The sequence below is a fragment of the Coregonus clupeaformis genome, chromosome 3 (assembly GCF_020615455.1).
Source record: "Coregonus clupeaformis isolate EN_2021a chromosome 3, ASM2061545v1, whole genome shotgun sequence".
NCBI classification, from domain to species: domain Eukaryota; kingdom Metazoa; phylum Chordata; class Actinopteri; order Salmoniformes; family Salmonidae; genus Coregonus; species Coregonus clupeaformis.
This window is the reverse complement of record NC_059194.1, coordinates 40434333-40458275: the sequence shown is the minus strand read 5'-3', so window position 1 is coordinate 40458275 and position 23943 is coordinate 40434333. Positions and strand designations below refer to the sequence as shown.

Below are 23943 nucleotides of genomic sequence, written 5' to 3'. Positions count from 1 at the left end.
TGTTATTTTAACGGACACATTTTTTTGCTTTTCTTTCGAAAGAAATGACATTTATAAGTGACCCCAAACTTTTGAATGGTAGTGTATGTGTATATGTATGTATATGTGTATGTATATGTGTATGTACAGTGAGGGAAAAAGTATTTGATCCCCTGCTGATTTTGTACGTTTGCCCACTGAGAAAGACATGATCAGTCTATAATTTTAATGGTAGGTTTATTTGAACACTGAGAGACAGAATAACAACCAAAAAATCCAGAAAAACGCATGTCAGAAATGTTATCAATTGATTTGCATTTTAATGAGGGAAATAAGTATTTGACCCCTCTGCAAAACATGACTTAGTACTTGGTGGCAAAACCCTTGTTGGCAATCACAGAGGTCAGACGTTTCTTGTAGTTGGCCACCAGGTTTACACACATCTCAGGAGGGATTTTGTCCCACTCCTCTTTGCAGATCTTCTCCAAGTCATTAAGGTTTCGAGGCTGACGTTTGGCAACTCGAACCTTCAGCTCCCTCCACAGATTTTCTATGGGTTTAAGGTCTGGAGACTGGCTAGGTCACTCCAGGACCTTAATGTGCTTCTTCTTGAGCCACCCCTTTGTTGCCTTGGCCGTGTGTTTTGGGTCATTGTCATGCTGGAATACCCATCCACGACCCATTTTCAATGCCCTGGCTGAGGGAAGGAGGTTCTCACCCAAGATTTGACGGTACATGGCCCCGTCCATCGTCCCTTTGATGCGGTGAAGTTGTCCTGTCCCCTTAGCAGAAAAACACCCCCAAAGCATAATGTTTCCACCTCCATGTTTGATGGTGGGGATGGTGTTCTTGGGGTCATAGGCAGCATTCCACCTCCTCCAAACATGGCGAGTTGAGTTGATGCCAAAGAGCTCGACTTTGGTCTCATCTGACCACAACACTTTCACCCAGTTCTCCTCTGAATCATTCAGATGTTCATTGGCAAACTTCAGACGGCCTTGTATATGTGCTTTCTTGAGCAGGGGGACCTTGCGGGCGCTGCAGGATTTCAGTCCTTCACGGCGTAGTGTGTTACCAATTGTTTTCTTGGTGACTATGGTCCCAGCTGCCTTGAGATCATTGACAAGATCCTCCCATGTAGTTCTGGGCTGATTCCTCACCGTTCTCATGATCATTGCAACTCCACGAGGTGAGATCTTGCATGGAGCCCTGGGCCGAGGGAGATTGACAGTTCTTTTGTGTTTCTCACATTTGCGAATTTTCGCACCAACTGTTGTCACCTTCTCACCAAGCTGCTTGGCGATGGTCTTGTAGCCCATTCCAGCCTTGTGTAGGTCTACAATCTTGTCCCTGACATCCTTGGAGAGCTCTTTGGTCTTGGCCATGGTGGAGAGTTTGGAATCTGATTGATTGATTGCTTCTGTGGACAGGTGTCTTTTATACAGGTAACAAGCTGAGATTAGGAGCACTCCCTTTAAGAGTGTGCTCCTAATCTCAGCTCGTTACCTCTATAAAAGACACCTGGGAGCCAGAAATCTTTCTGATTGAGAGGGGGTCAAATACTTATTTCCCTCATTAAAATTCAAATCAATTTATAACATTTTTGACATGCGTTTTTCTGGATTATTTTGTTGTTATTCTGTCTCCCACTGTTCAAATAAACCTACCATTAAAATTATATACTGAACATTTCTTTGTCAGTGGGCAAACGTACAAAATCAGCAGGGGATCAAATACTTTTTTCCCTCACTGTATATGTGTATATATACAGTGGGGAGAACAAGTATTTGATACACTGCCGATTTTGCAGGTTTTCCTACATACAAAGCATGTAGAGGTCTGTCATTTCTATCATAGGTACACTTCAACTGTGAGAGACGGAATCTAAAACAAAAATCCAGAAAATCACATTGTATGATTTTTTAAGTAATTAATTTGCATTTTATTGCATGACATAAGTATTTGATACATCAGAAAAGCAAAACTGAATATTTGGTACAAAAACCTTTGTTTGCAATTACAGAGATCATACGTTTCCTGTAGGTCTTGACCAGGTTTGCACACACTGCAGCAGGGATTTTGGCCCACTCCTCCTTTCTCCAGATCCTTCAGGTTTCGGGGCTGTCGCTGGGCAATACGGACTTTCAGCTCCCTCCAAAGATTTTCTATTGGGTTCAGGTCTGGAGACTGGCTAGGCCACTCCAGGACCTTGAGATGCTTCTTACGGAGCCACTCCTTAGTTGCCCTGGCTGTGTGTTTCGGGTCGTTGTCATGCTGGAAGACCCAGCAACGACCCATCTTCAATGCCCTTACTGAGGGAAGGAGGTTGTTGGCCAAGATCTCGCGATACATGGCCCCATCCATTCTCCCCTCAATACGGTGCAGTCGTCCTGTCCCCTTTGCAGAAAAGCATTCCCAAAAAATTATGTTTCCACCTCCATGCTTCACGGTTGGGATGGTGTTCTTGGGGTTGTACTCATCCTTCTTCTTCCTCCAAACACGGCGAGTGGAGTTTAGACCAAAAAGATATATTTTTGTCTCATCAGACCACATGACCTTCTCCCATTCCTCCTCTGGATCATCCAGATGGTCATTGGCAAACTTCAGACGGGCCTGGACATGCGCTGGCTTGAGCAGGGGGACCTTGCGTGCGCTGCAGGATTTTAATCCATGACGGCGTAGTGTGTTACTAATGGTTTTCTTTGAGACTGTGGTCCCAGCTCTCTTCAGGTCATTGACCAGGTCCTGCCGTGTAGTTCTGGGCTGATCCCTCACCTTCCTCATGATCATTGATGCCTCACGAGGTGAGATCTTGCATGGAGCCCCAGACCGAGGGTGATTGACCGTCATCTTGAACTTCTTCCATTTTCTAATAATTGCGCAAACAGTTGTTGCCTTCTCACCAAGCTGCTTGCCTATTGTCCTGTAGCCCATCCCAGCCTTGTGCAGGTCTACAATTTTAGTCCTTACACAGCTCTCTGGTCTTGGCCATTGTGGAGAGGTTGGAGTCTGTTTGATTGAGTGTGTGGACAGGTGTCTTTTATACAGGTAACGAGTTCAAACAGGTGCAGTTAATACAGGTAATGAGTGGAGAACAGGAGGGCTTCTTCAAGAAAAACTAACAGGTCTGTGAGAGCCGGAATTCTTACTGGTTGGTAGGTGATCAAATACTTATGTCATGCAATAAAATGCAAATGAATTACTTAAAAATCATACAATGTGATTTTCTGGATATTTTGGATTTTTTTCTGGAAAAATTACAGACCTCTACATGCTTTGTAAGTAGGAAAACCTGCAAAATCGGCAGTGTATCAAATACTTGTTCTCATTTACATTATATTTACATTTTAGTCATTTAGCAGACGCTCTTATCCAGAGCGACTTACAGTTAGTGAATACATATATATATATATTTTTTTATATATACTGGCCCCCCGTGGGAATCAAACCCACAACCCTGGCGTTGCAAACGCCATGCTCTATCAACTGAGCTACATCCCTGCCGGCCATTCCCTCCCCTACCCTGGACGACGCTGGGCCAATTGTGCGCCGCCCATGAGTCTCCCGGTCGCGGCCGGCTGCGACAGAGCCTGGATTCGAACCAGGATCTCTAGTGGCACAGTTAGCACTGCGATGCAGTGCCTTAGACCACTGCGCCACTCAGGAGACTCCCCACTGTATATATATATTTGCGAGAAAGAAAACATATGGGGGATTGGAAGTGATGCAGACAATTACATTGATGGAAGTTACAATCTATCTGCAATATTAAAGCTGATCTACCCCCTCTCAAAAAAAAAAAAAAAAGTTCAATGACTATGTACACAGGGAAGCAGTCTCTAAGGTGCAGGGTAGAGTACCGGGTGGTAGCTGGCTAGTAACAGTAAGTAAAGTTCAGGGCAGGGTACTGGGCGGAGGTCGGCTAGTGGTGACTATTTAACAGTCTGATGGCCTGGAGAGTTTTTCAGTCTTGCCGTCCCAGCTTTGATGAACCTGTACTGTATCCGCCTTCTAAATGGTAGCGGGGAGAACAGGCCGTAGCTCGGGTGGCTGAGATCCTTGATAATCTTCTTGGCTTTCCTGTGACACCGGGTGCTGTAGATGTCCTGGAGAGCAGGCACGCTGCCCCCGGAGAAGCATTGGTCTGGAGAGCCCTGTGGTTGTGGTCGGTGCAGATGCCATACCAGGCGGTGATGAAGCCTGACAGGATGCTCTCAATGGTGCATCTGTAGAAGTTTGTGAGGGTCTTAGGGGCCAAGCGGAATTTCTTCAGCCTCCTGAGGTAGAAGAGGCACTGTTGCGCCTTCTTCACCACACTGTCTGTGTGGATGGACCATTTCATATTGTCAGTGATGTGCATGCCCAGGAACTTTCACCCTCTCCTCTGCGGCCCCATCAATGTGAATGGGGGCATGCTCTCTCTGCTCTCTCCAGAAGTCCACAATCAGCTCCTTCATTTTGTTGACGTTGAGAGGCGAGGTTATTTTCCTGGCACGACTCCGCAAGGGCCCTCACCTCCCCCTGTAGGTTGCCTCGTCTTTGGTGGTAATCAGGCATACCACCGTTGTGTCGTCTGCAAACTTGATGACTGAGTTGGAGACGTGCGTAGCCACGCAGTCATGGGTGAACAGGGAGTACAGGAGTGGGCTGAGCACGCACCCTTGTGGGGCCCCTGTGTTGAGAATCAGCGAAGTGGAGGTGTTGTTGCTACCTGGGGTCGGCCCGTCAGGAAGTCCAGGGGTGAAGTAGTGAGAGAACGAGAAGAGAGAATTGGGGAGAGACAGAAAGGGAGGGGGAGAAGTGAGGAGCGGTTGAGAAAGAGAAAGAATTGAACGCTCCAGGAACAAGGTCAAGGCTCCAGTCCACCTGGACAGCAGCGTTCACTCTTGCCTCCCTGCTCCCCTAGCTCCAACACACTAGTTCTCCCTGTATCCAAGGTCACACTAGTTCTCCCTGTATCCAAGGTCACATTAGTTCACACTAGTTCTCGCTGTATCCAAACCCTGCATGGGGCTCATTCAATATTGGATGACGATGGTTCCTCACTGCTTGTGGGCCTTGCCTGGGTAACAGACTACCTCACAGAACATGAGGTAAAATATCTGCTGTTTGATCATTTCAGGTAGGTTTCTGGCTCCTGGCACAGCAAGGGGGCATTTTATTATTTGAAATATGATATCTTGCCATGCTATATTCCGAGCGCTGCTTACTATTTGTTTTTTTCCACCTTCTTTCTTTTACCCCCTCCTTGGTTTCTGTATTTGACAACTCACAAATGTAAACTCTGAACCGTTTAGATTAGAGGTGGAATTATTTTGTCTGGAATGGACTGGGGTTTCCCATTAAGGCCTTCAGGAGAGGCAGTGTGTGTGTGTGTGTGTGTGTGTTTGTGTGCCTGTGTCTGTGTTTTTTGTGTGTGTACGTTACCCCTTGAAACCTTGTTACAGTCTATCCAAATCAGATTACTGCGCCAGCAACAGGGAGAGAATAACTCATAAAAAATTCATCTCATAACGGCAGCTCTCTAAAAGCAGGCATGTGCTAAGACAGCATCACTCTCTCCACCGAGCTCCCCACCAATGAGAATGGCCATTGGGATAAACCCAGCAGAAAAAAATGTGACTGGCTATCAGCTGAACAAGGTGGCGTCCAGGGAGACCATTTTGTTTACGAGCTAGTTTGTAATGAGTATTTAAGAGCAAAAATGGATACCAGAGCACGGCCCATTACCCAAATGGAGCAGATGGTTTAAATCACCATGCATAGTCTTACTGTAGTAGGGAGCTTAGGAGTTGGATGAGGGGTGGGTTGGATAAGGTGGCTGGTGTAATGTAGTGCCTGAATAAAATGAATAATGTAAAGCATTTGAAGTATATTTTATTCAGCTAGCAGAGCAGGGGCCTTGCCGTGTCTCGGAGCTGTCACTGGGTTACTTTAATAGACTGGAACATGAGGCAGAGAAAGAGAAGGAGATAGAGGGAAAGTGGGTGAGAGAGAGAGAGAGAGAGAGAGAGAGAGAGAGAGAGAGAGAGAGAGAGAGAGAGAGAGAGAGAGAGAGAGAGAGAGAGAGAGAGAGAGAGAGAGAGAGAGAGAGGGAGAGAGAGAGAGAGAAAGTGGGTGAGAGAGAGAGAGAGAGAGAGAGAGAGAGAGAGAAAGTGAGAGTGAGAGAGAGAGAGAGAGTTGAGAGAGAGAGAGAGAGAGAGAGAGAGAGAGAGAGAGAGAGAGAGAGAGAGAGAGAGAGAGAGAGAGAGAGAGAGAGAGAGAGAGAGAGAGAGAGAGAGAGAGAGAGAGAGAGAGCAGAGAGGCCTAGGGCTACAACCAGGCCCATTATGGGGAATCGACTAATCATAGGCGGCCATTTTAGAGTGTTGCAGCGCAGAGGGGTTATAATAACAAGATAAGAGGGCTGATACAAGCCGAGCGAGAGAGCGAGAGAGAGTGAAAGAAAGAGAGGATATACTATGGAGAGCTTTGGCAGCTCAGGCTGCTATTTGAGTCTCCTGTAGACTGATATAGAGGGGGATCGATAAAAAGAGGTGAATGAGGAGGAAAAGGGTGAGCAAAGGAGATTGAAGGGAGAAGGAGGAAGTGAAGGGAGAAGGAGGAAGTGAAGGGATGAAGAGAAAGTGAAGGGAGAAGGAGGAAGTGAAGGGAGAAGGAGGAAGTGAAGGGATGAGGAGGAGGAAGTGAAGGGATGAGGAGGAGGAAGTGAAGGGAGAAGGAGGAAGTGAAGGGAGGATGAGGAAGTGAAGGGAGAAGGAGGAAGTGAAGGGATGAGGAGGAAGTGAATGGATGAGGAGGAAGTGAAGGGATGAGGAAGAAGTGAAGGGAGAAGGAGGAAGTGAAGGGATGAGAAAAAAAGAGGGAAACAAGAAGAGAAGAGATGTAAAGAATAGAATAGGAAGAGAAGATGGGAATGGGGAGAGGAGATGTGAAGAGATGAGAAGACCAGAAGGGATGGAGGAGAAGAGAGCGGTAGAGACGTTCTTCCATACGTACCCAGGCGAAGGCTCTGTCTGAGGATACCCCCAGAGGACATGTTCTTCTCAGCCTCTATCTCAGTGAAGTTGAGGGAGGAGGCGAAGACAAGAACATCCACCAGGTTGATGAGGCGCTGCAGGAAGGTGACCGACGCCTCCACCGCCAGACCCTGGGACGGCTCAATGTTCTCCAGATCATGCTGAGGAGCAGAAGAGGGACAGACACCATCACTATCACCATTACTGTCAAATCAAATCTAAATCATGACATGTAGTTATTAGTCCATTTAGGGACCATGTTTGGTAAGCAAAGAAATGCCAGAGACAGAGCCTTAGATGGTTCAAATCCTGCTGAGCAACATCCTCTTGTCAATTCAATTTCCACTCTGTCCATTTCCGATATTAATCAGATTAAATCCTCATTGAATTCAATCCCGTCTTTTAATCTAACTACGATGGAATTGAGCCCTGCTGTAGCCACAGCCATCAGTCCATACCGGACAATGTTTCCAGTCTAAATGGTGAAGGGAGTGGTATGGACGGGAGAACAGACAGAGGCCCACAGGTCCATCAGGCATTATGTTATACTAGAGTGATACTGTCACTGGGGTCAGACAGTACAAAAACACACTAACCATGTTACTACTGGCTAACTGTAGTCTAATGTGATTGGAGAAAGGTCAATGGGGATGGATGGACATGGATAACCTCCTGTGGCTGGCCATAAACACACGGACGGACAGACAGACAGACAGACAGACAGACAGACAGAGACAGACAGAGACAGACAGAGACAGACAGAGACAGACAGAGACAGACAGAGACAGACAGACAGACAGAGACAGACAGAGACAGACAGACAGACAGACAGACACACAGACAGACACACAGACAGACACACAGACACACAGTGTCTCTCACCGAGGAAGATGTAGCAGCGGAAAGCAGGGGCAGGATGCCTCCACAGGCCATGATGAGGTTGTCCACGACCTGAGAGATGAGGTGCACTGTGTTGTGGACAAACACTACGTTCTCACTGCTGTTCACAAAGTCCATCACCGTCTTAGTGGAGTGACTGGGAGAGAGGGGACGGGCATGAATTATACTGAGGTACATAGAAGCTAAACATTATAACCATCGAATCAATGTACAACACGATCAATGCCTTCAGTCCCTTCAGAAAGTATTCATACCCCTTGACTTAGCCACATTTTGTTGTGTTACAGCCGGAATTCAAAATGGATTAAATTGATTTTTTTTCTCTCACCCATCTACACACAATACCCCATAATGATAAAGTGAAAACATATTTTTAGAAATGTTTGCTAATTTAATGAAAATGAAAATTGTTAATGTTGTAAATGGCTATTATAGCTGGAAACTACAAATACATAGTATCTAGTTTGAGAAACAGACGCCTCACAGGACATGTGTGGCGCCTGTACGCCTATGTAGATATTCCATAAACAATCCGCCGTTTCCAGCTACAATAGCCATTTACAACATTAACAATGCCTACACTGTATTTCTGATCAATTTGATGTTATTTTAATGGACAAAAAAATTGCTTTTCTTTCGAAAACAAGGACATTTCTGAGTGACCCCAAACTTTTGAACGGTAGTGTAAGTATTCACACTCCTGAATCAATACTTTGTAGAAGCACCTTTGGCAGTGATTACAGCTGTGAGTCTTTCTGGGTAAGTCTCTAAGAGCTTTGCACACCTGGATTGTACAACATTTGCCCATTATTCTTTTCAAAATTCTTCAACCTCTGTCAAATTGTTTGTTGATCATTGCTAGACATTCCTTTTCAAGTCTTGCCATACATTTTCAAGCAGATTTAAGTCAAAACTGTAACTCGGCCACTCAGGAACATTCACGGTCTTCTTGGTAAGCAACTCCAGTGTAGATTTGTGTTTTAGGTTATTGTCCTGCTGAAAGGTGAATTCATCTCCTAGTGTCTGGTGGAAAGCAGACTGAACCAGGTTTTCCTCTAGGATTTTGCCTGTGCTTGGCTCCTTTCCGTTTCTTTTTTATCCTGAAAAACTCCCCAGTCCTTAACGATTACAAGCATACCCATAAAATGGGTACTTAGTAATGTGTTGTATTGGATTTGCCCCAAACATAACACTTTGTATTCAGGACAAAAAGTGTATTACTTTACCACATTTTTTGCAGTATTACTTTAGTGCCATGTTGCAAACCGGATTCATGTTTTGGAATATTTTCATTCCGTACAGATGTCCTTCTTTTCACTCTGTCAATTAGGTTAGTATTGTGGAGTAACTACAATGTTGTTGATCCATCCTCAGTTTTCTCCAATCACAGCCATTCAACTCTGTAACTGTTTTAAAGTTACCATTGGACTCATTGTCCCTCATTCACTGCTCGACTGAGGGACCTTACAGATAATTGTATGTGTGGGGTACAGAGATTAGGTAGTCATTCAAAAATCATGTTAAACACTATTATTGAGTCCATGCAACTTATTATGTGACTTGTTAAACAAATTTGTACTCCTGAACTTATTTAGGCTTGCCATAACAAAGGGGTTGAATACTTATTGGCTCAAGACATTTCAGCTTTTCATTTTTGATTAATTCATTTTTTTAAATCCAGTTTGACATTATGGGGTATTGTGTGTAGGCCAGTGACACAATCTAAATTGAATCTATTTTAAATTAAGGCTGTAACATAACACAATGTGGAAAAAGTCAATGGGTGTGAATACTTTCTGAAGGCACTGTATCTAATCTGTTTAAAACTCATTCATATCTATCAGAATTTTTTTTTACCCTGACTGAGAACACATTCTCATTTACAGCAACGACCTGGGTAATAGAATGTTTGCAGGATCGACTGTATTTCTTTAGTAAGTTAGTTAGTTAGTTGGAAAGCCGCCTGTCCTGTAAACATTCTAAAGTGTTAGAAATGTTAGAAATCAGATCAAAAGGCACTGCAATTCTCAATTTATTTCACAATGTCACCCCTTTACCTCCTCCACATCTGCACGTCAGTCTCGATGGAGAAGAGCAGGTCTGTGAGCAGGCGCTGGTGCATGTGGGACCAGCGGAACTCTGGGATACGGAACATGGTGGAGCGAGCTGAGGAGCTGCTCTCTCTGGCCTGGCCTCCTGAGGCACCTGCTGCAGCCGCCTGGCCCTGAGGAGCCTCCTGTGGTACAGCACACAGAATGGTGAGCAGTAGCATTAGCCATATATATATAAACAGGATTAGCTTTGGCTTTCGCATTAGCCATCGAAATATAAACAGGATTTGCTTTGGCTTTAGCATTAGCCATATAAATATAAACAGGATTAGCTTTGGCTTTAGCATTAGCCATAGAAATATAAACAGGATTAGCTTTGGCTTTAGCATTAGCCATAGAAATATAAACAGGATTAGCTTTGGCTTTAGCATTAGCCATAGAAATATAAACAGGATTAGCATTAGCTTTAGCCATATTACAAAGCACTTTCCGTTAAAGATGCAATATACATGTAAATACAATACAAAGAAATGGCTTAAGACCAGTAAATAGATGAAAGCCTATGTGATGACATACAGGTGTGGGTGTCTCCTTCAGCTCCAGTCTCTCTGTGTCTGAGGCCACACTGGACACATCCAGCCTGGCGATGTGGATCTCTTTGGTCTTGGTAGCGGAGCCGGGGCCCTCTGCTGCACTGTCTTTCCCTGCCTCCACAGCAGTAGCAGTGGCTACCTTCGGAGAGGTATCATTCCTGGTGCTGGGGGCCTCTGTGGCCCCTGAGGCTTCTGGCTGGACCGCCTTGGTGCTGGGGGCCTCTGTTGGAGCTACAGCCTGTGGGGTGTCAGATTTAGAGACAGTGGCCCCTACTGCTGCTGGTGTTGGTAGTATGGCCTCCAGGGCCATAGGGGGCGATGTTGTGGACTCTAAAGGCTGCTGGGCTGGCTCTGTGCTGGTGGGGTCGGTGCCTGGTGAAGACGGGTCAAGGTCAATCTCCTCCATTTTAGGGGGTTGTGTCTGACTCTCCTCAGGTACAGAAGCAGGTGGTGTCTCTTGACTTTCCACTGCTGATTCTGTGACCACGGCAACACTCTCCTCTTCCTTCTTCTTTTCAGTTTTAACCACCTCTGTCTTGATCTCCTCTGCTTTAACCTCTTCCTTCTTCACCTCCTCAACTACAACCTCCTCTATCTTGATCTCCTCTGCTTTAACCTCTTCCTTCTTCACCTCCTCAACTACAACCTCCTTTGTCTTCACTTCCTCCGCCTCCTTTTCTCCCTCCTCTCCACCAGCGGCGGAGACAAAGGAGGATTCCTCCATGCTGTCATCGGTGGAGCTGGGTCGGACCTGGTCGCTGACTGACCGGACCGATGCCCCGCCTGCGACTGCTGACCCCTCCGCCACGCTGCCCTTCTGGCAGGCCAAGGTCTCAGCAGAGACCTGTTCCTCCGGTTGCTTAGCCAGTTCCGGTTCCTTGGGTTCGTTCTTGGTATTCTCAGACCTAAGAACGTCGCCGGCATTGTTGCTGTGTGTTTCTGACCCCTTCTCCCCATCCGTTTGAGGTTTTACTACTTTGTCGGTACCAGATGTTTTAGCATCGTCGCTTGTTTCTGTTTCAGCCACCTTCACGTCATCAGTTTCTGGCTTGGTCGCTTCGTCTGTTTCAACTGTGCTAGCTGCTGCAGCATCATCAGTCTTGTCTGTGGAGGTCTCAGTCTCAGTCATGGCCTCAATGGTCTTACTGCTGACTTTATCCTCAGTGAGTTTAGCTTCAGTCTCCTGTGTAGTAGTTTCAGCTCGGTCACCAGCACCTCCGCTCTGATCCTCTGAGATCTGATTCTGGACCTGCTGTAGTTCCTCCTCCTCTTCCTCAGCTCTGGCCAACATGTTGGACACAGTTATGGGTGCTTGACCCCTCTGGCTTCTATCCCCTTCTCTCTCTGGAGGGCTGGGGGTGGAGGCGGATGCTGTTGAGGCTGCTGAGGGAGGGGTAGTGTTGGGGGACTCCTGGTTCTGAGGGACCCCCTCTGGATCAATGGTGAGCTCGATCACGGTGGAGGGGGCTGTTTCCTCCCCCTGATCCCTGTTGGTCCGGAGCTGGCCCAGAATCTCAGAGTCTCGGCTGGCCCCGGAAATGGTCCGGATACCGGCCGCATCGCCCTCGGAGCCCAGTCTCTGGTACTGATGGAACATACGGGCCAGGTTCTCCTTGTGCTGCTCAAAAGTCACCTGCAAACATAAACAAAGCAAAGTGTTAGTTTCGTTTATTTGACAGACGCCATGTTGGGCCTACAACAAACTCTAGACCAGATTTTAGCTACATAGATAATAGATCATTAATCTGCATTGACTGAGGGTCAGTGACATGTCCAGAGTCCAGATTATCACCTCTTCACCATCTGGGAGTCTATAGAGAACAATTATATGCTGTGGCATTTGAGGAAGAGACTATCACCCATCCATGTTAGCAGTCATAGATTAGTTAGTAGATATTGTAAAGTGTGTGTCTGCCAGCTGAACAGTGTCCGTGTGTCATCGGCAAATCCTCCCTCTCCTAATTTAAGGCCCTGCATTAATCACTGTGGCTCTGAGGACAGAAAGTCAAAGGGGAGTAAAGAGGGAGAAAATACATCTAGACTAGATCCTCTATGCAGCTTTTAACTAAGAACATTTACATACAGGGAGGGTGGGAGAAAGAGAGAGAGACAGAGAAAGGCATTAAAGAGAGAGAGAGAGAGAAAGGCATTGAGAGAGAGAGAGAGAGAGAGAGAGAGAGAGAGAGAGAGAGAGAGAGAGAGAGAGAGAGAGAGAGAGAGAGAGTAGAAACCCTGATTATTTGTAATTAATTAGGCGTTAGTCGTTATTGTTCTAAATTAGCTGGCTACAAGGCTGGTCATTAATCTTCTGGTGACTGGGTTGGCTGTGATTGTTAATCCATAGCTGTTTTCTCAGAGTAGAAGAGTAAAGAGGTCTTTCTAAATGCACCGATAGTAAAGGCCTTCTCTCTCCGGGCAAGTGATCACAGTCTAGTGACTTAACCTTCTCCTCCCCCAAATTAGTTTCTGCTTAATTTGAGATGTAGCATTTTTTTTTACCAATTAAAAGAATGGTGAATTGCATTCAAAGTAGAGCAGTATGGCTATATGGAAACTACACTGGTGTGGCTAGTCAGTGGAATAACGTCACACTGCGATGCAGTACATGTACATTAAGATGATGCATGTTGGCCTTAAATGGGTTTCTATAAAGATTGAGTTACCATTAGAATGGGAGTACTGTACTGTATGACTGTGGTTTTTAAACGGTGGTTAGCGTAGAGCTACCATAAGAGACCAGCAGCACTGGGTGGCCAAGGCATCAGTCTAGCCAATCTGGTCAAATGGAATTCTAGTCCACGTCTTGGTTAGGGGTACGGAAAAATGCTATGGTAATGTAGGAAAACAGTGCAGGCTATTCTAACCTGACAGCTAACCTCATATATTATCTGGATGTGCTGTCTGTAGCCAAATCACACAGCGCTGCAAATCGACCTTCCAAATTGCATTATAAAACAAAAATAAACTGAAGATATCATATTTCAATATCCCTCTAAACACCCCACCTGTAAACAAACTGAATTCTAATCCAGACATCTCATTTCAACTCAATATAATACAAACTGACATCACAATGCAGACCAATCTGAAAACTGAATGCAATGCAGGGTTTGGCTATAGTCCAGTCATCCTTCTCTTAGTCCATTTAACAACTGTTCAGAGATCAGTTTGGACCCCAGACCGCAGGCTGTGTGGTGTGAGGCCGGGTGGCTCACCACTGGTCCAGGGAGACCCCATAGCAGGTTAGGACCTGAGAGTCCCATTGAGATCAATAGATAGGGAGCGACCACAAAACAAAGGGGAAATGGGGAAAACCAGCGCGGCTCTAATCCAATTAGCTAAATGCAATTCCTCCCTCCTCCCAAATCAACGTTGTCTGTCTCTGCCTGCACTGCCTGCTCCTTGTCTCTCTCTCCTTGTGTCTCGCTCTCTCCTTGTGTCTCGCTCTCTCTCCTTGTGTCTCTCTCTCTCTCCTTGTGTCTCTCTCTCTCTCCTTGTGTCTCTCTCTCTCTCTCCTTGTCTCTCTCTCCTTGTGTCTCTCTCTCTCTCCTTGTGTCTCTCTCTCTCTCCTTGTGTCTCTCTCTCTCTCCTTGTGTCTCTCTCTCTCTCCTTGTGTCTCTCTCTCTCTCCTTGTGTCTCCATCTCCATCTCCATGTCTCCATCTCCATCTCCATCTCCTTGTCTCTCTCTCCATCTCCTTGTCTCTCCCGCTCCTTGTCTCTTTCCCTTGATAATTTTTCCCTAATCATGTGAAGCAGGAATCAGAGCAGAGCACTGACTGGTGATGTCTATGGGAAGCAGAAGGGAGTCCATTAAGACCATATGGTTAAGGACAGCCAGACAGTTCCATTGTACTCCTATAGCTCACACTAACTCACATAGTTGGGTTCCCAAGCTATGGGACAGGGTCCACAGGTGGGCCACCAGACAGTTCTAAGTAGGACCAGATATAGTCACATTTGTTTAGGGAAACTAAGGTACTACGTAGATATCCCAATAACCCCCAATGCTCAGCCTCAGCACTGTGGGAATTTCACACTAGGACTACAGTTTACCTATAAGAAATCTTGTAGACCGTCATTGTAGACCGTCATTGGTGTGTGTGTGTGTGTGTGTGTGTGTGTGTGTGTGCGCGCGTGTGTGTGCGCATCCATGCATGTGCACAGCCCTGGTCAATGTTCTCCATGTCCTGTACTTCCCTCTCCTTTGTGGAGTTGTCGATGTGTCCATCTCAGCATTAAGGCTGAACAATAGAGAGAGAGAGAGAGAGAGAGAGAGAGAGAGAGAGAGAGAGAATACCTGACCACTGTGACTGACCCAAACTTAAGGAAAGCTTTGACTATGTACAGACTCAGTGAGCATAGCCTTGCTATTGAGAAAGGCCGCCGTAGGCAGACCTGGCTCTCAAAAGAAGACAGGTTATGTGCACACTGCCCACAAAATGAGGTGGAAACTGAGCTGCACTTCCTAACCTCCTGCCAAATGTATGACCATATTAGAGACACATATTTCCCTCAGATTACCGCGATCCACAAAGAATTCGAAAACAAACCCAATTTTGATAAACTCCCTTATCTACTGGGTGAAAAACCACAGTGTGCCATCACAGCTGCAAGATTTGTGACCTGTTGCCACAAGAAAAGGGCAACCAGTGAAGAACAAACACCATTGTAAATACAACCCATATTTATGTTTATTTATTTTCCCATTTGTACTTTAACTATTTGCACATTGTTACAACACTGTATATATACATAATATGACATTTGAAATGTCTTTATTCTTTTGGAACTTCTGAGTGTAATGTTTACTGTTAATATTTATTGTTTATTTCACTTTTGTTTACTATCTACTTCACTTGCTTTGGCAATGTTAACATACGTTTCCCATGCCAATAAAGCCCTTAAATTGAAATTGAATTGAGAGAGAGAGAGAGAGCGAGAGAGCGAGAGAGCGAGAGAGCGAGAGAGCGAGAGAGCGAGAGAGCGAGAGAGAGAGCGAGAGAGCGAGAGAGCGAGAGAGATGTTGTGTCTCAATACTGGGAGGCTTTGTACTATGGATCCATATTCCCTTTTGTCTTGTGAGCTGCTGCTAGTAGAGATCTAGAGCACACATTAGAGTAAACACACAGGAACATAACGCTAGTTTGTAATGTGTAGACGCCGTTATTGAGCTAATAAAAGACTACAAATAGACAATTCAAACAGGACTATATCTGAAAACCCCATCTGGCTTTTTCTGTTTTACAAGCACACCTGCACAAATGTCGCTTTGTCTGATGGCATCATTTTCACAAGGTGGATACTACAGAGAAGCTGACTGTTGAAGCTTGAAGGGTATGGAGTCCTTCACACACTGATGACTGTTTTAGAAATCCAACTCATTTGTGTGCAGAGCTGGGAGAAAAGCACTGTGTGTGTGTGTGGTGGCAGCAGGCCCACCTGCAGAAACATCTGCCTGGTCTGCTCACACTGCCTCACAAAGCCTGCTGCTGCTCTGGCTCAGATAAAGGACACACACATTTGTGTACACACACTAACATTTTGTTCATTCATCCAGAAATGTGTGCATTCATCATACACATGTGCACTCACCCCAGTTACACACAGGCGTGCACTGTGACTGCACACACACACACAAAGGATATGCCAGACAGTCATACATGTCCAATTGCAACTAAAGTCACCCAGCAAGTGCTCCAATCATATAATTTAAGTCTCTCTCTCTCTCTCTCTCTCTCTCTCTCTCGCTCTCTCGCTCTCTCGCTCTCTCGCTCTCTCTCTCTCTCTCTCTCTCTCTCTGATTAAAAGAGAAGGAAGAATACATCTGGCAGAGGTCATTTAATTGTATTTAATGTAACTAATAAATCAGTGATACATGATTCAGTGTAAATGTAATATTGTAATCACAAATCCTGTGACTTAAAAACAACGTTATTTTTGTGGGAAATGAATTCATGCAATTTTCATAAAATTCACCTAAGAAACAGAGGCACGTCCTTTAACTTGCGGTATGTACACAATGTGTTCCAAATTGCAAATCAATGAATAATAAAATGGATAGAGACTTGGATGCATAGGAAAACGTGTGCATACAGTATGTAGATATTTATGAAGGTGTATTTATCAGGATGCCCCCAGTGGGCTGGTTAAATTGATGAGGCCTTGTTTCTCTGATTGTTGAGGTGCAGCTAAGGATGAATATTCAATGCGTTCAGAATACGGTTTCTAGAAACCTCAGAGCAAAGGAGGAGAAAATGTATGTGTGCTAAAGGGAGAGAGTGGTACACACACACACAGCTCACACAGCCCACACACACACACACAGCTCCGCAGCCACACACACACACACACACCCTGCAGCCGTGGGAGGAGAGAGCAACAGTGACAAACAGCCCTGCTGCTACAGAGGTGGCAGGAAATCTATCAAACCGGACAATAAAATTGCAATTGAGTTTCTCCAGCTTTTTTATTTATTTATAGCAGATGCATGTATCTGGATGGCTAGTGCCCGCGCACCTATCCAATTCAAAGACTGCATGGGACCCTCTATGTGTGTGTGTGTGGTGCTGTTTTTAGATTAGTGCTGGGGCACTGTAAACAGAGCTAAGCAGCAATAGCATTAATCTTGTGTAATTATGGGAAAAGGCAAGTACAAGCTGTCCGGTACTGAACAGAATGATCAATTCCTTTACACACATACAATTTTTTGCACAGCGGCTGGTATGGCAGTGTTGTAAAGTGAAACTACAGAACACCGTGTGATTGTGGCCTTGTGAAACGTGCTACAACAATAACTCGGGGCGACACACAACCCGAAATACACCAGGTGTTACTTACAAATAAACAGTCACTTTGGGTTGATTTTGTACTGCATAGGACTGATGTCAATTGGACAAGCCTATGACTTTTAACAAGTGTATTCACATCTGCTCCCAGCTAATTTAAAGGGTAATGTTTCTGCAAAACGATTCTTTAATATACAATATATCTATACACAATATTTTTTTTTAAAGGTCTCATGAATAAATAAGATGCTGTGTATTTACTGTTATATTCTACAGTGTAGAAAGCAATATTCGCGATTTGATGTTTTAGCTGAAGTTAAATACTCCCAATCATTTATCTATGAAAAGCTTTAGTACAAAAATACATCACAAAAAGGAAATGACTGAAAAATGACTGTCACGATAAGCCACATGAAAGTCCAAGGCAAAAATGCAGAAACGGCAGCAGATTTATTTGGAACAGTCTAGCCAGCACTGGCGGTGATGTCACTTTTAGCTTTATTTGTTTTTTCTCCACGGCTTCATATTTACTCAGCACTGTCCTTACCAATGATATGACAACTCATTCAGTCAGATATGATACACAAACATTTTTTTTCGCCTACAACCTTTAGGATAGATACACACGGACAGAGCTGAGGTGGGGTACGTAAATGTTGAGGTTGAGAGCTTTTGGACTAGCAAATACAGTGTAACCAAGCCAACCAACCCCAGTCCTGAGAAAAAGAGAGAAACAGAGCCAAAATGGTGTAACTGTGCCCCCTTGTGGCCTTTCTCCATCACTACATCCTCAGAACTCCATAGACATCCACCTCAACACAAAAATAGCCTTGTTTCCCTCAACCAACCACCAATCTCCCAAGCTTTAGAAACCACCCCAGACCACAATCCGACTCCGACCAAATTACTTCACTGCCTTGGAACCTGGCTCTGTAATCCAATATCAACAATTCATTTTTAAACAGCCTTTTTAAAATGGAGTTTCTGAAATAAGAAGTGCTGGTAGCTTATGTTTAACTAAAGGGTGGGAAACTCAATACATAAATAAATGACTGGAAGGGATGGAAGAGGGAAAATAACTGATTCCAATAAGCCAGCAAACTGTAGTTCTTACATCATAATCAGCACAAGATTTCCACCAGGCTAGATCTGATGGGCACCGAGAGAGAGGCAGTTCTCTGTTAGTCAGTCACTATCACTATGAGTGGGTCATTGAGGCTAGCAGGAATCTTTGGATATTTCCTCTGGTAGCTTATAGGGTGAGACTGTTATTATGTCAGGATCAAACTTAAACAAGGAAGGCCCTGACTGGTTGGATAGAGACTTGAGATAGATCTTGACGTCTGAGCGCCCTCCAGAAGCTGAGGTAAGAGAAAGGGCAGCGAGGTGAGTGGAGTCTCATTTCAGAGTGCTAAAGAAAGAGAGAGAAAGTAAGAGGAGAGAGAGAGAGAGAGAGAGAGAGAGAGAGAGAGAGAGAGAGAGAGAGAGAGAGAGAGAGCGAGAGAGAGAGAGAGAGAGAGTGTGTGTTCACAAAATAATGAAAAAGAGAAAAGAATGTAGCTAAAAAAAGAAGGAGAGATTGGAAGAGCAAGATCCAGAAGCCCTGCGTCTCTCCGTGTGGCAGAGTTTGGTTGACCGTCTGAGGGGGTTAATGAGCTCTCTGACCTTGGAGTGGGTGATGGACAGGGTGTCCACCCACACGCGCCAGCCGCCCCACTCGTACTTGATGGCGTGGTAGAGCAGGATGCGGAAGATGGCGTACACCATCTCAGTGACCTTCTGCTCCTCGCTGCTCTTGGGGTTGATGAAGCACAGAGAGAGCATCCAATCTTGCCACACAGAGCACTGCAGCAGGCTCCTGATAGACACACACACACACACACACACGATATTAGCGCACTGAAGACTCAGTACAGTATGTGCGTGCAAACACACAAACATTTGAAAACAATTCTACATACACAGCACACTCATGTAGTGTACAGATAAACAATATCACAAAAGGATACACATCTTCAAAACATCCTGTACTCTGAGCATACGAAAGACAAAGCTTGTTGGCCTCACCCCAGTAAAGCCCCAGCATGGCGCCAGCATGAGGAACTAGGGCTCAGACCTGGCTTCAAATAGTATTTGTTTCCTTTCAAATACTCCCTAGAGTGGATTGATTGAGCTTGCCTGGCGCAACTGAACCAATGGAATAGTCACAAAACAGCAAAACCCGCCCACCTGGCACTCCAGGCGGGCTCAAGCAAACTCAACGTTTTTGAAAGATTTCAAATACTATTTGAACCCAGTTCTTGTTTAGTGGTAGTCTGTTGTAGTGTGGTCCACTCCAGGGCTGAGACGTTCCTTACCTCCTGTTATCTTTGCTGTTATTGAACAGTTTGATCATGTCTGACAGGAAGACCCTGCGCACCTCCATGCTCTCTGGGGAGAGGGGAGAGTTCTTCAGCAGGGCAGCGATCACCTTCAGGACCTCTGTCAAAACCCAGCAAAACACGTTATGTTAATGCACCGTTACGGTGTCTGACACGGTTTAGTAGACACAGACGCACTACTTTCACGGCAGGGTTACTGACACGGTTGGTACAGAACAGACGGTCAGCAGAGGCACGCAGAGAACAGAGTGTTGTCTGTCAAAATATCATATCTTCATTCAAATAAGGACTTTTTAATACTGATTCACCAAATAAGAAGTGATTAAGCAAGGGACAGAACCTGAGAATTCATGTAAATAAATTCTGATTGTTTTGAAAATAGTGACATGCTACAATACTGACTTTTAAACATTTAAAAATATCCTAATATTTATACTGTATAATAAACTTTTACTGCCCTATGAGTGATTCAAATTGTATATCCTAAATTGCACCAAAAAATGATATTTTTGAATGAATACACACGTTCCATGAAACAAATCAACTGCAGAAGAAGGGAGTAAGAGTCAGACCACAATTCAACAACACAATCAAACAATTAATCTCAACATGTGTGAATCATTGTGTCACAAGCCATCTTGATTTGACTGTCAGCAGACACCTCAACATTTTTGTGGTGGAAACAATCAAACAAAGTTTGGGATTGTTTCAACTCAGAGCTGTGTGTGTGTCTGTGTGTGCCTGCGTACACTTGTGTGTGTTTGTGCAACAGTGTGTGTGTATGTCTGTGTTTGTGTGTTTGTGTACCGCGTGCTCCAAAGTCATATGCAGGCTTCCTGGAACCCTTTGTTTGATTAACCTAAAGAGACTGCCTGTTTAGATGAATTATATAGACAATGTCAGTGTCCATTTAGCTTGAGTCGGGAAGGGGGGTTTATGATTTCACTTTGCCGTCTTGGACCTTGCCGGTAACCGATGGTAACCAACGAGGCCCCCTCGCAGCACAGACGTTTATGTTGTTTCTATAAGCCTTAGTCAATCAAATTAGGAATCGCTGAACTCTCACTGCCAGAAAATTACCTCTGCATGTTACTGGGGGATGGAGGGAGGAAGTATGGGGTATTTTCCCCCATTTGGTCGTGGTTTCTTTCCATGGAGTTAATTTAAGGGAAACGGTACTTCCTTAGTTTGTTTGATTCGCTCTGACGTTACTAAAGACTGCAATCAGGCCCATTTTGAGGCTTCAGAGCAGATAACATCAAGAACAGAACGCAGGCAGCTACGGTAAAGGAGAAACAGACTCCACGGTGCTCCCATTGCTTACAACTCCCATAAAGTGTGTTCGGTTCACATGCAAAAAGCACATTGGACTGTCTCTTTGTGTTTTATGCAGCACACGACTGGATGCCTTTAACACAGTGAAGGGCCTATGCTAATCAATGTGTGGCTATGAGATGTGGAACACACACACACACACTATGGAGCTTAACTGTAAGATTAGAGCAGGGATAAAGTAATCCTCGGGTTGTGATTTCAGCCTGACTCCGTTTTTTCCCCCCTCTCCGCCACAGCTGAGGAAGTTGATTCTCCCACATATGAAAAGGTTTTGAGAGCTGACGTGAAATTAGAGGTAAGTAATGGTCTGAAAATACTAGACTAGGACAGGATGAGACAAGTACATTGCTTTGATCAATGGGGTTGCTATGAGCTTGTTACGTTGCATCATACAGAAACTAAGCATGAACGTTTTCCCTCTTAATGAGGCATGTATATAAAAATATGCCCCCGGTAGTAAAGGAAAATGTCTAGTCTCTGGGAGTATTACTTTAAATTACTGTATGTGCACATTATCGGAATATTAAAAAGGTAAACATCAAATGAGAACCCCTTTGCAGAAGACAGGGTCATAATTCAAAAATCATTTGAAATGTTTCTAATTGCCAAGAAAAACTGTAAAATGGTCTGTGAGGTAAATTTTGAAGTATAAATTCCTCTTTCTCTAAACTCTTATTAAAAAGACTAAATAATGCCATAGTATATCAACTTGATGAAATACTAAGTTGACATCTAAGATTGTTTGTTGCATCATTTCCCGGATGGACCAAAGATCTACTTTTGAAAAATGACAGTTGAGTTTCAAAACTAGGAACTATTGTGTTTGTGCATAAGGCTGCGAGGCCTGGTGTTGATTTCATGAGCTCTTTAACGATGCACTCATTTTATTCAGTTCCACTTCAGCTGTTGTGTGAACGTCAACTGAATAAAATGTATATTTCACAACTTTACTTTGCTGCGATACATTATTTAAAAAATATACTATCGCAATATAATTTCCAGTTATCATTTCATTATGTTTATGTAGTTTCTTTTCTCAATAGCTACTCTTTTTAATAGCATTTTCATAAAATGTATTGACTTAAAATGTAGCAGTTGAATCTTATAGCCCAACACGACCACTATTCGTCTAACCATATATGATCACTTACCGCTTGAGTAGTGTAGGTATGTAGCCTACAAACTATGCTCCACATTTGTTATCCAGTATATAACTGGCACCGGTCGTAAGGGAGAGGAGGCTCTCTAGGTCTGGTCAAGCATGCAGCAGTAGGTAAAGGTGATTTATTTAGTGGTGGGGTGCAGAGGGGTACGGAGGGGTGCTGTGCGGTGCCGAGGGGTGACTCACGCGGGTTGAGAATCTTCACAGTGGAGTCAGGGTCCGGATGCTGTTTATGGATCACTTGAGTGCAGATCTGCTCGGTCAGGATCTACAGAGAAGGAGAGAAAGAAAGAAGAGAAACGGGGAGGAAAGGAGAGGAGAGGGAGAAATACAGAAGACCCATAAATACTTTTATGTGAATCTATAGCTCATAGTAACAGCACCAAGAAGTACATGAGTTCCCCATTGCAATTCCACAATCATACGTATTCAGTTCAACCAGGATCTACACAAGACGAGGGAGAGGGAGAAAGAAGAGGTATATAAATACTTTTACGCATCTATATCTCATACTAACAGCACCAGGGAAGAGGTACATTGGGCCATATAGAAATCCACATATGTTCGTATGTGTTCATCAAGTCTTTACAGAGAAATAGGTAACAAGAATCAGTGCCGAATCGTAAAGACGTCAATATTTCACAGTAACAGCAGGGTCTTGACAATCCCATATATTCCTATGTGTCAAAATACGTCGTTTCCAAGGCCAGATACAACCAGTCCATGATTCCTGTGGAGTTTAATATAGTGTGCATTACTGCATATGTCCATTAAAAGTCTCGGTACGCCATTATAACATAGGAACATTAACATAAACTACCATCATTTGAGTTAAGGAACATACAGTACACATTAAAGGTATTACCAATGGGTAATAATAGTACCTCATGCTTCAAAATGGACTGCAATGTTTTCAGAGGTGATATGCTATTTAGGTCCGGACAGAAGGAGAATAGCTAGAGCTGATGCAAGCCACAGTAAAACTAGAGTTTAACTACACGTTCTATACAACTCAATCAAAAAATACTATAAAAGCATTCAATAATTCAGAAAACACACTTTGAATCTAAATAATGTGTATTCAGAATTAATTCATGTGTAATCAGTGCATGTATAATTGAACTAATACAGTGACGGAAATCATCAGCCAATGCAAATACAAAATGGAGGGTGTTAGTATTAGGATTTATGGGGGAGGCAAAGAGAAACTAGCTTCGTATGTCAACTACTACATTTTCTTATAGACTCTCCTACACATACATTTCTTATAGACTCTCCTACACATACACGGCTAGGAAGAGATGAGAGAGGGACTAACTGACCTCGAAGAGCACGTTGTAGGTTGTCATGCTGAACTGGTTGGAGTGGAGCATCAGTCGCTCGTTGAGCAAGGAGAAGAGGCCGTGACCCAGCATGACCTCTGACTTCCTCCTGGAACAAAGATCAAGGGTCAAACAGTCAGTGAGAATCCATTGACATTTGGTAACAGCGCATTGATCACCGTATCCACACATACTGGATCAGTGTATCAGGTCGCACTTAATTACATGCAAAAATTTAACTAGACAGTTACCTATAAATTCACAAAAGCGTTACCTGGCACCATTGTATGGTATAGCAAGCAATGTTTCCAAAATGGTGGGCCGTACATATTCCATTTTGGGTTGTCGGTCAAATCTGGCAGCAAATATATAGAAAAATCCTTTGAATACGTTGGTTGAGGACTGACAAAGGAA

General features: G+C 44.3%; 1 protein-coding gene across 5 annotated transcripts in view; it reads right to left on the bottom strand.

The window, feature by feature from the left end:
- The window catches only part of lrba (LPS responsive beige-like anchor protein), a 290109-nt gene that overhangs the window by 196860 nt on the left and 69306 nt on the right, over positions 1-23943 (bottom strand). For all 5 annotated transcript variants that reach the window (XM_045208535.1, XM_045208534.1, XM_045208539.1 and 2 more), the window contains exons 19-26: positions 23530-23638; positions 22394-22475; positions 19687-19810; positions 18995-19187; positions 10526-12175; positions 9956-10134; positions 7881-8034; positions 6979-7159 (exon numbers count right to left, since the gene is read on the bottom strand). In XM_045208535.1, the coding sequence (XP_045064470.1) occupies positions 6979-7159; positions 7881-8034; positions 9956-10134; positions 10526-12175; positions 18995-19187; positions 19687-19810; positions 22394-22475; positions 23530-23638 (2672 nt within the window). The remainder of the gene's footprint in view (positions 1-6978; positions 7160-7880; positions 8035-9955; positions 10135-10525; positions 12176-18994; positions 19188-19686; positions 19811-22393; positions 22476-23529; positions 23639-23943) is intronic.